General features: G+C 41.0%; 1 protein-coding gene across 1 annotated transcript in view; it reads right to left on the bottom strand.

Moving 5' to 3' along the window:
* Positions 1–701: 701 nt before the first annotated feature.
* Positions 702–13,074, bottom strand: part of KCNK9 (potassium two pore domain channel subfamily K member 9) — a 263,600-nt gene continuing 251,227 nt past the window's right edge. Inside the window, exon 2 of the mRNA XM_053713212.1 lies at positions 702–1,543. Within this exon, the coding sequence (XP_053569187.1) occupies positions 702–1,543 (842 nt within the window). The remainder of the gene's footprint in view (positions 1,544–13,074) is intronic.

The following is a 13,074-nucleotide window of genomic DNA, read 5'->3' on the forward strand; positions in this document are numbered from 1 at the left end:
GCATGCTTTTTAAATTTTGAACTGGCAAGCTAGAAAGATCTGTGGTTCTAGCATCATTTTTATTTTTGATCAATCTATCTAGCATTAGAAAACTTATGATATACCTGGCATACAACTGCCTAATGCACATGCTTACGCTGACAAGAAATAAAAATTTTTTAAAAAAACCTAAAAATAAATAAAACTTTTATTATATTATTTTTGTTTTCTTTCTTGTGGGATCCATCTATAGATCAAAAAAGCAAGACAATTGCTTCAAGAAAATGATACCTGATATTTAAATGTCATCACAATGCACTATTTGGGACTGCACATACACTCATCCACATACCCGTGACCTCCTCCATTTTATTTTTTTTAGAAAAAAAGCTAAACAAAAAAAAACAAACAAGTTTTTTAGATCGGAAGTGCAAGAAACACACAGAGGCCCCCTTTCTTGTGTGCAACTTTGGATTTGGTACCCACTTCATATCAATGAAACAAGAAATCTTCTTAAATCCACTCAGGGGGTAATGTAAGGCATACCTTGCTGGAGTATTAAGTATCCATGCTTCATGCTCAGAAATGAGTCTCAGAGAAGGAAGGCTATGTATTTATTTATTTATTTATTTTCTCTTTTGCCTCTCTCTGCTTCATTTCGTAAAATGAGAATGAAACGACAGAGAGAGAAAATGGTTACCCCGCAAAAGAATAGAGGTACCTTAAATTGACTTTCGCCTTTTCATTAACCTGCGGTTATCTGTAAAGCTGTTTAACCCAGGTGACACTGAGCTTACAGGGGATGGGAATAGACTGTTTTTTAATGTGCTTGGTGAGATTTCCTCAATCTTGTAGGATATAGAATGAAAGTACTGAGGGTTCAGCTTGGAACTGAATGCATTTTGGTGAGCTACCATTCGGCTGGTGTACTCATGAGACCTATAACACATGCAAGAGCAAACTGACTGAAGGTCTGTTACTTCGGTCTTATATTTTGGCCGACCATGCTGTGAGTCTTCTTGAATATGTATAATCATGCTGTTACGGTTTCCTGCTAGAGATGCACGCTCCTCCGCATCTCTCCTTTCATCCTCACTGTTCATGGTTAAAAACCTGAGAACAACTAAATTTAAAAATGCCCCAATTACTGTCAAACCTACTAAAATGTACATAAAGCTAAATGCCACATATAATGGCTTCTTTTGGAGGGCTCTGTTTTTCTGAAGAGCCACATAGTCTCCAAAACCTATTGTTGTTAAAGTTATAAAGCAATAATAGTAAGACTGAAAAAAGCTCCAATCTTCATAGTGGGAAAAAGCTGCAGCTCCAATGCAGAGGGTGCCCATGCAGGAAAAGAAACCAACAGTCACCATATTTTCCATTGAGACGTCTGTACTACGCATTCCGCAGCATTTCTTGATCCGTTTCAGGAGGTACTTTACAAAGGTGTTCATTCGCTCACCAAGACTCTGAAACATCACCAGAGTAAGGGGGATCCCCAGGACAGCATAGAACATGCAAAACGCCTTTCCTGCATCTGTGCCTGGAGCAGCGTGTCCATAACCTTAAAATAAAAAAAAAATAATATGAGAAAAAAATAATATCGGTAACTGTAACAAGTTCATACGAATTTCCATCTGTAACAAGTTAAAATAGAATATATAAATTAGGTAGCACATTAATAAATATGATTTTCTCATTAAATTCTACATTTTTTCCTTGATCTATGCATCTTCTCACTTTCTTTTTTTAAGTTTCATTAACCACTTTGAATTTAAAGGGACATTATACACTCATTTTTTCTTTGCATAAATGTTTTGTAGATTATCTATTTATAAAGCCCATAAAGTTTGTTTTTTTAAAATGTATAATTTTGCTTATTTTTAAATAACATTGCTCTGATTTTCAGATTCCTAACCAAGCCCCAAAGTTTTATGTGAATACCGTCAGCTACCTTCTCCAGCTTGCTCCTGTTTGTAAAGGGTCTTTTCATATGCAAAAGAAGGGGGAGGGGGGAGTGTCTTATTTCCCACTTGCAGTGGGGTTTCCAACTACCTTTTCAACAGAGCTAAACTGACAGCTTCTAAGTACATTTTTAAACCATTTTATACTGGATTTTTATATCAGTATCTGTGCATCTTATTCTTTATAGTAGAGTCTATTACATGCAGTTATATGAAAATGAGTGTATACTGTCCCTTTAAAGGGAGAAAAAAATTGCAAGAATCCCTTTTGCATTATTGCTTGCTTTAAAGGGGTTAAACCAACAGTTAGGTCCAGGGCCCAGTGAGCCAATCACTAAAAGCATATTGTTCATCTGCCAATCACATCAATGGCCAGCTCAGATGTAGAAGAGTTCTGCTGCTAAATGCACATTTAACTATACAACCTCATTTATAGCTGAGCTAACATTTGCAAAAGCAAAGCCACAAGGAAAACATACACAAAATGGTTTTTAAGGAGTGGATCTAAGGACTACTCTGGAATTACAAAGCCTTAAAACTTTTCTAACCCATAAACATGCAGATTTCTGTTCGGCACATCCTTAGAAAAATCATAGGAGACAAACCATTTACTGTAGTTTACTATACAAAAGCAGAAATTCTTGTATCTGACCATCAATCATAAAATTATTTTAGACAGACAGATCAAGGAACAGAATGTAGAAAGGGGACAGAGAGACAGAAAGATAGACAGCTTTATATATATTATTATTGTTGTTTTATAAGAATTAATTAATCAAATGATTTTTTTTTATAACCTACTAAAAAAGCTTGCAGGCTGAGAACAGAAACAACAATATAACAATATGTTTGCAATTTTTGTATATTATTTATACTCCATTAGTTATAGTTCCAGAGGAATTTAACTTGCTGTTTCTAATATACATTAAAGGTAGACATGTGCAATTAGTTTCGGATCGATTCGGAAATTCGGCAAATTCGGCAAATTCGGAGATTCGGATCGATCCGAATTTCCGAATTAAAATATTGCCGAATTTACCGAATAAATCCGAATTATTTTGGATTTATTCGGTAAATTCGGATGGCCATGGATTACACTAGTATTGTACAGTATATTAGGTTATATCACTCTGCTATGGATTACACCAAATATACAGTACATAATACTAGTCTAATACACAGCACACATACCGATATTCCGAATTTCTGAACTGAACCGAATCGAACCGAATCCAGACGAATTTTTTCGAATCCGAATGAATCGAAAACGAATCCGAAACAAATTCATTTGAAGTTTTCCGAATTAGAATCGATCCGAACCAAAATTCGAAAAACTCTGAATCGATCCGAACCGAAACAAATTTTTCGATCATGCACATATCTTATTAAAGGGACAGTCTACTCCAGAATTTGTATTGTTTAAAAAATAGATAATCCCTTTATTAACAATACCCCAGTTTTGCATAACCAACACTGTTATATTAATATATTTTTTTACCTCTGTGATTACCATGTAGCTAAGCCTCTGCAGACTGCTCCCTTATTTCAGTTCTTTTGTCAGACATGCAATTTAGCCAATCAGTGCTGACTCCTAGGTAACTCCATAGGAGTGAACACATTGTTATCTATTTGGCACACATGAACTAGCGCTGTCTAGGTGTAAAAAAACTGTCAAAATTCACTGAGATTAGAGGTGGCCTTCAAGGGCTTAGAAATTAGCATATGAGCCTATCTAGTTTTAGTTTTCAACAAAGAAAACCAAGAGAAGAAAGCAAATTTGAGGTTAAAAGTAAATTAGAAAGTTGATTAAAATTGCATGTCCAGTCTGAATCATAAAATTTTCATTTTAACTAGACTGTCCCTTTAAGAATCAAAAGTGAAATGATTATAACCAACTCTGTTTAATTTTAGTTGTGTTAAAAAAAATTAAGACAAAATATTTGCTATACAGTATACACAAACATATATTTTCCTTTTTGCAAATTCTTTAATATGTTAAAAATTCAACTACTGTATTATGATTCACAACATTGATGATAGTTTTATTCTTGCAGCATGATGTGGGTTTAATATTTTTTCTAATAGCAATTATGCTTGAGGATATTATAGTAACTAAAATATAAAGTGCACCACGGAGGTAATAACTATATAAATGTAAAACAGTCATATCCATCTCTTATGTTGTCAACAATCTCTTAAACTTGTTAAAAATGACACAGCGGCTGTACAAGTGCTGTACAATTATTATAGAGTACAGGCCGGGAAAACCAGTAAGTAGGCAAGTAAAATCAGCAAAACATCAGAACTTCAATATGAATTGCTTCTGTTAAAAATGTAATATTAGTCAATACAAATATAAAACGTTACGGTAGCGCTGCAGAAGAATATGTATATCAATAAATACTTTTATTTCTATTATCTATCTATCTGTCTATCTATCATATTATTTTCTGCTTCCACCTCTTGTAGTATGGTATAGAAGTCATCACTTCATAGAGGTGGAAGCAGAAAACAAAGACGCATCTTTAACACAGATAGGGATAGATATCCCCTCTGTGAACATCACATACCTCACTTGTTTGAGGTCTTACAAGGTGAGCAAGTTTTTTGCATTTCAAAACACATCACCTTTGTGTGTACAAATTACACTATTGGTTGCTCTTTCTTTTTCATCTCTACCTTTCTATGAGCGCTGTTCCTGCCATATATATTATTTTTATTTCACACCTATCCCTTCCAGCTAACCAGCCCGCCCACCTTCCTGCTGAATTTAATGCAGCTCCCTGTGCGACCGCGAAGCGGAAGAGCGCTGTGAGCACTCCAAAGGCACACCAAAGGCAAGCCCGTCAGCACTCGTCTGCGCCCTGACCACACCCAACGCCCTGAACCTTGGCTCTAGAAACTGCCGCCACTACGACGCCAGCACCCTCCACGTGCTCAACACTGGTAGATTGTCCACCTGCCATCACGCATTCCCGACCACTACCTTCGGACCTTTTACCTGCCACAACTGCTCCTTCCCCTCCCTCTGGACCACAACCCAACCAACTAACCCACCCAAAAACAGCCGCAATTACCTCAACTGCATCCTCCTCAACACTCGCTCCATCCACAAAATCTGGAACCTGCTAGACTCCACCTCCCCAGACGTCGCCTTCCTCACTGAGACCTGGCTAAACCCCACATCAGCGCCGGACATCACCATTGCAATACCCGAAGGCTACAAGATCTGCCACAAAAAACGCAGCAACAGACCTGGAGGAGGCATCGCCATCATCCACAAACACACCATCCAAGTCGCAACCAGCTCCAATGACCACTCACCAGGCCTAGAACACCTACACTTCAAGATCCAGGCCAACCCCAACACCACCATCCATGGCACCCTCATCTACAGACCTCCCAGACCTCGTCCTGCCTTCTGTGACTTCATCACCGACCACATCGCACCTCATGCCCTCGCCTCAACGGACTACATCCTCCTTGATGACCTCAATTTCCATCTTGATAACCCCAACAATCACAACACCTCCACCCTCCTGGAAAACCTTGAACCATCGGACTGAAGCAACTCGTAAACTACCCAACCCATGCAGCCGGCCACACCCTCGACCTGATCTTCTCCTCAGGCAACCACATCTCCGTCAATAACATCACCGAACTCCTCTGGACTGACCACCACTGCATACACTTCTCCTTCAACAAATCCACCACCCACCTCAGACAGTACCACCTGCCCCGCAGAAACTGGAACAAAATCACCCAAGACCAACTACACCGCACCCTAACCAACTCCTCCGCCCGCAACCTCCACCTCTGGATTACGGACTGTTCCAACACCCTCGCCTCCTCAAAAAAACGTCTAGCCGCCAAACCACCAACAAAGCCAGCTGGTTCACCACCGCCCTTCAAGACTCCAAATGCCACTGCAGACGATTGGAAAGAACCTGGAGATCCAGCAAGACCCTTCTGGAAAAAGCTGCCTTTAAGGAAGCAATCACCACCCACCACCACCTCATAAAAACCGCCAAAAAAACAGCCATCCAAGACAGAATCAACTCTAACGCACATAACAGCAAGGAGTTCTCAGTCATCAAGGAATTCTCTAAACCCAACAGCGACACCACCAACATCCCACCCTCCCAGGACCTCTGCAATACCCTTGCTGCACACTTCCACCTCAAGGTCCTCAACATCTATGACAGTTTCACACCTCATAACTCAACCTCCACCACCCACTCCCCTACACCCAACGACACCCTCCCAAATTTGACCCCCCACACCACACACAGACTATCTGATGCCCCCTCACCACAGAGGACACCCTCAGAATTATGAAATCTATCCACTCCAGTGCACCCTCGGACCCATGTCCCCATCACATATTCAACAAAGCAAGCAACACCATCGCCACTGAACTCCGCCGCACCATCAACTGCTCCATCAAAACTGGCACCTTCCCGGATGTCTGGAAGCATGTGGAACTGAAACCCCTGCTGAAGAAACTCTTGGCAGACCCCATAGACCCATATAACTACCGCCCCATCTCTCTACTCCCCTTCCTGGCAAAGTCATAGAGAAATCCTTCAACTCACAACTTATTGACCACTTTGAGGCCAACTACACCCTGGACCACTCCCAATCCGGTTTCAGAAGCAACCACAGCACTGAGACCGCCCTCCTCGCCATCACAGATGACATTCGCGCCATGCTCAACCACAACACCCTCCGCACCCGCCTACACGATGCCGGCATCCACAGCAAAGCCCTTGAATGGATCACCTCCTTCCTCACGGACAGGACGCAGAAAGTCAGACTCCTGCCCTTCTCCTCCAAACCCACAACAGTCAACTGTGGTGTACCGCAAGGCTCTTCGCTGAGCCCCACCCTCTTCAGCATCTACATGGCCCCTCTCGCAGCCATCATCCGATGCCACAACCTCAACATTGTCTCCTATGCCGACAACACCCAGTTAATCATCGCACTCACCCGAGATCTCACCACCACCAAAAAGAACGTCCACGAAGGCCTTACAGCAGTCGCCCCCTGGATGAGTGACAACCGGCTCAAACTGAACACAGACAAAACCGAAGTCCTCCTCCTCGGACCCAATAAATCTGCATGGGATGACTCCTGGTGGCCCACAGCCCTCGGTCACCCTCCAACCCCAACCGACCACGCACAAAATCTAGGCTTCATCCTGGACTTCTCACTCTCCATGAACTGACAAATCAATGCCATCACCTCAACATGCTTCCACATCCTCCACCTGCTATGAAAAATCTTTTAAGTGGATCCCTTCCGAAACCTGGAAAACAGTCACCCAGGCCCTTGTCAGCAGCCGGTTGAACTATGGCAATGCACTCTACGCGGGCTCCACCATCAAACTCCAAAAGATACTCCAACGTATCTAGAACGCCTCAGCCAGAGTCATCCTTGACATCCCTCTCCAATGCCCCATCACCGAACACCTAAGGAACCTTCACTGGCTCCCCATCAACAAGAGAATCAACTTCAAGCTCCTTACCCACGCATTCAATGCCCTACACAACATCGGACCCGAATACATTACCACCGTTTACATTTCTACACCCCCGCCAGACAACTCCGATCGGCCGACCAAGCACAGGCAGTCATCCCCCACATCAGCAAATCCACAGTGGGTGGAAGATCCTTCTCCCACATAGCAGCAAAGACATGGAACACCCTCCTGCTGCCCCTCAGACAATCCACCTCCCTTACAAAGTTCAGAAACCTCAAGACCTGGCTCTTCGACTGAACGCCCATCCCCTTCCCCCCCTTCTCCTATCTGCTTTCCCTTAGCGCCTTGAGACCCTCACGGGTGATTAGTTTGCACTCTATAAGTACCAGATCCTTTGTCAAATGATACAAGAAAAATATGCATAACTTCCCCCCACCAATCCCCACCTTATAGAGCTACCTGATGACAATTAAAGTGACTAAAAATTAAAAAGATACTTAGCCCATGAAGACCATGCTGGTTTTGCGTGCACCGCCGCAATGCCAAGTGATGTGATGATGTCATCACAGCGTAACATGTTGGATGTGCCACATCGTCACAAGAGTGGGCAGAGAGTGATCTGACAGCTGTCAGACCATGATAACCATATACAGGCTAACATAGATGGTAATACCATCAATCAAACATATAAATGCATATATTTTAAGCATATTGGGCAAGTATCAAACACAATAAAACCAATAACAATAGATACATCGAATGTGTACTAATTCACAGCATATCACATCCTAAATTTATATGCGACATAGGCGCAAAGTACTTATTGTACATTATCACTCAATAGGATAGCATGTATTAACATTTAGTGAGATGTGCAGAGAAGATCTAGATAATGAGTTACACAGATAAAGAGATACAGTCCCGTCTTTAGAGGCTAGTGGTAGAAAGGGCTGAAATCCAAGTAGGTATTCAGGCCCCTTGGCATGATGGTATCCAAAGTATAGATCCATTTTGTTTCTCTCCTTAATAGGGCCTTCGCTCTATCACCTCCTCTGGACATCAGCATTGTTTTCAGGCTGGCAGCACTGTGTTTCTTCTGGCAAAAATGCCTGGCAACAGGTTGATCTGAGTCGTCTTTTTTGATGGCTTCCCTGATTGCATGTCTATGGTTAGCCATACTGTCTCTAAACAATGTTATGGTCTTCCCTACATAGAAAAGGGAGCATGGGCAAATGAGGATGTATATAACGTAATCGCTTGTGCATGTTAAGTGATGATGGATCTTAAAATGTTGATTAGTGTGGGGGTGTTGGAATGTAGAGCCCCTCAACATGCTGTTGCATGTAATACAATTGTCACATTGAAAAGAGCCTCTTACTTGTTTGTAACCATGTGGTCTTACAATAGCACTTCTCAGGATCAGATTCTACTAAGATTTCCCTTAGGTTCCGCGCCTATCTGTTTTTCTGACAGTGCACAATGCTGGAATTATATTTTGGAAAGAACTTTGATATTTATGTCTCAAACAAGGCAATATTGTGTTCATCTTTTCACTGTGTTCTGTTTTCCACCATAGACTGAACATAGCATCCTGCATGACTTGTGCTGGTTCATATTGAGATATCATAGAAGAGAGCATTGCTGACAGCTTGCCTGCTGGGGTTGAATATGAAGAAGTGAACACAGATACTTTCATGTTCACTGACGACGATGCAGAGAGAATCAGAGTATCATCAGATCTGAGTGAGTTGAGGGGTGACACCCCCATAAACATATACTACAAATTAGTTAATTTAAGGAAAAGGGAAATTGATTACCACCTACACACCATATATTTATCTAGCTACCATATAAAAAGACAAATACCAAGAGGGTTTAGGGTAAAAAATATCCCCACTCTGGGTAGATCAAGTAACGAATTCTGTCGTAAATGGTGTTCAATTTTGAACAAATGTTCTTAAGATTTAATGTTGCTAGTAATAGAGGAGGTACAAAAACTTGAGAATAAAATGAAAACTGAGATAGAACAAATTAAACAAAACAATCACCATATACTAGTAGAGGATAACACCCAGGATTGGTTAAAAAAAATAGATAATATGGTATTGAAATACAAAAATGATTTGATCTCATTTAAAAACAAAAAACTTACAACTGTGGAAACAGACTACAGGGAGAGACGAGTTTATAGATGGCTATATGGGAAGGAGGACCTAGTGAATAACCCCATGCCCAAAAAGTGTAATACAAACTGTTGACAGTAGTGGGGGTATTCCACAGATTATGACAACGACAACAGGGCAACTGAACAGACATCCACTACATCATCTAATACTGCTTCTTATTCTGGGGTTGTCACACGAGCAGCAGACAAACCACCTATAAACACAAACAAAAACCAACAAGGAGAGGGGGATATAGAAAAAAAGAAGTCCTAAAAAAAGAAATAGACATATTATTTAATTTGAGTAGCAGGACCTTATCAGAGGATGAGACTAAACTACTCAGTAGGGGCTTGTCCTTTGTACCCACTCCAAGGGAGGATGACTTTGAAGTTTGTGTATGTCAACAATTTTTTCAAAGACAGTTTAAACTGAAAGACTTTTTTAAGGACAAAACCCAGAGCCCTACAAATATATTTAAAACACCTTCTACCTTTGAACCACCATTGACTAAACATGCGATAAAAATCTTTACACGCATGGTGTGTCATGACTGCACCAACAGCAAACCTTTGTGTACTCTAACCTCACTGAAGGCGAAAGGAAAGCCATTCTTAGTCTTAAAAATGATGAATCAATAATCATACGCCCCGCCGACAAGGGCGGTGGCATTGTAGTGATGGATTATTCTCAAAATAGAAGTGAGGCTAAAAGGCAGCTATCTGATACATCCTACACTTACATTCAAAAAGAGTATAGACTTATACTTGAGGTCTGCAGGTGAAGCAGGACTCATTGATGAAAATACGTTGCTATTCCTGACCACTGACTGCCCAAAAATTCCAGTATTGTATTTGTTCCCAAAAGCTCACAAAACACTGGACAACCCTCCTGGGAGACCTATAGTCTCCGCAAGGGATTCTCTTTTTTCTAACAGAGAGGCCGCACCTATGTGCAGTGACAAATTGTGCCCTATTGGCCTATAAAATTATACCACGACATGTGAATATTTTTTTCTCTGTAGTATTCTCACATAGAGTTCTGTTACCGTAGTATTAGGCTCATACTGTTGTTAAAGGCTTTCCTCATTTTCTGCTCCTGTCTATTTTTATGTTATTCTGTTAGAATAAAAGCATGGTATGTTAGGGGTTAATGTGAACCTGACTAGAGTCATCTTGTTCTTCGCATCCATCTTGTAATGATTGGCATCCATTTTGTAATGATTAGACTTTATTATAATGGTTTATTCTGTAGTGAGAAATACATGGTTGTTATTGTACTTTCCTTAGCTAGTTGGCCTTGTAGAAGTTCCTGGCCTTAAGCCCAGAAGAATATTATATCAATAAGATGATCCAACAACCTTGTTGTCTTCGCAGATGCATGGCTTATTATGACTATATAATGTTGTTCAGACATTGTTTATGAGCTAGTAAATTTCCAGATTCACATTGTGCTTAACTGTGTATAACTGTGTAAAATGACGCAGTCATAACCTGTCATCCCCTTAACCCTATATGCTGTTACTGAAGTCTATAAGACATGCTTGCACTGTTCAATAAAGATGAATAGCTTTAGATCATTTGCTGCTAGTCTGAGTCTGTTCTAAGGATATCCTTATCAGATAATCTGCATCTGCTTCAGGTGGTACAGTGGGCCTGCGGCTTCGGCCTGACCTGACACTCCCCCCATGAAACCAACACCTTACAGCCATATTTGTGGATCATTTTCTGCAGCCAGTGGTCAGGAACACCAACTCCTATCTAAAGGATGCCCCTAGTTTCATTACTTTACTAAAAAGAGCGGATTGGCTGAAGGAGGGAGACCTTCTGGTCACCATGGATGTGGACAGCCTGTACATCTCCATCCCTCATGATGTAGGTGTGCAGGCTGTCCGGTCCATGGTCGCCAGTTCCATATTCTATGAGGGACCACCGGTTGAGTTTATTATTGAGCTCATGCTTTTTTGCTTGGAAAAAAATTATTTTAGATTTTAGACCGATTTCTACCTGCAGACCTCAGGTACCACCATGGGTTCGAAAAAAGCCCCCACTTACGCCAACCTATACATGGCATGACATGAAAGAGAGGTCATGAAACTCCAAGAATGTATGGAGGTTATCTTCTATACACGCTATATTGACAATGTTTTGTTTCTATGGCGTGGGAAGGAAGAACATCTGGTTACCTGGGTAGAGACCATGAATAAACTAACGTCCCCCATCAAATTTAAATTGGAATTTTCTCTTGAATCTATACATTTCCTGGACCTTAATATTTTTAAGGTCCATGAGAATAACTACTGTAGGTTTGGCACATCGTTGTATACCAAACCTGCATAGTTGTCATCCATATCATCAGAAGAAGGGGGTAGTCACATCTCAACTCACCAGAGTAATTAGAAATAATACGGAAAAATCTATAATGAGTACACAACTTGAGACAATGGGAGAGAAACTTATAAAGAGAGGCTATGAGAAGAATCTAGTGGCTGAAACCAAGAGAAGACTGATGGAGCACATACAAGATGAAGTTATTGCTACAAACAGCGGATCACAGAGAATGGATCGGATACATTTTGTGACCACTTTCGATATGGCCCATGGGACGTTAAACTCCTTGATAAGAAGACGTTGGGATTTGGTGAAGGTAGAGAAGTCCCTTCCATTCCTACACACAGAACCCCCTAGGATGGCCTATCGGAGGGCGCGGAACCTAAAGGACATCTTAGTAGAATCTGACCCTGAGAAGCTATTGTAAGACCACATGGTTACAAACAAGTAAGAAAGGCTGTTTTCAATGTGGCAATTGTATTACATGCAACAGCATGTTGAGGGGCTCTACATTCCAACACCCCCACACTAATCAACGTTTTAAGATCCATCATCGCTTAACATGCACAAGCGATTATGTTATATACATCCTCATTTGCCCGTGCTCCCTTTTCTTTGTAGGGAAGACCATAACATTGTTTAGAGACCGTATGGCTAACCATAGACATGCAATCAGGGAAGCCATCAAAAAAGGCGAGTCAGATCAACCTGTTGCCAGGCATTTTTGCCAGAAGAAACACAGTGCTGCCAGCCTGAAAACATTGCTGACTGACCATACACCAACGATCTCCAGAGGAGGTGATAGAGCGAAGGTCCTATTAAGGAGAGAAACAAAATGGATCTATACTTTGGATACCATCATGCCAAGGGGTCTGAATACCTACTTGGATTTCAGCCCTTTCTATCACTAGCCTCTGAAGATGGGACTGTATCTATCTGTGTAACTCATTATCTAGATCTTCTCGGCATATCTCATTAAATGTTAATACATGCTATCCTATTGAGTGATAATGTACAATAAGTACTTTGCGCCTATGTCGCATATAAATTTAGGATGTGATATGCTGTGATATGCTGTGAATTAGTACACATTCAATGTATCTATTGTTATTGTTTTCTTTGTGTTTGATACTTGCCCAATATGCTTAAAATATATG

The sequence above is a fragment of the Bombina bombina genome, chromosome 5 (genome assembly GCF_027579735.1).
Source record: "Bombina bombina isolate aBomBom1 chromosome 5, aBomBom1.pri, whole genome shotgun sequence".
Lineage (NCBI taxonomy): Eukaryota > Metazoa > Chordata > Amphibia > Anura > Bombinatoridae > Bombina > Bombina bombina.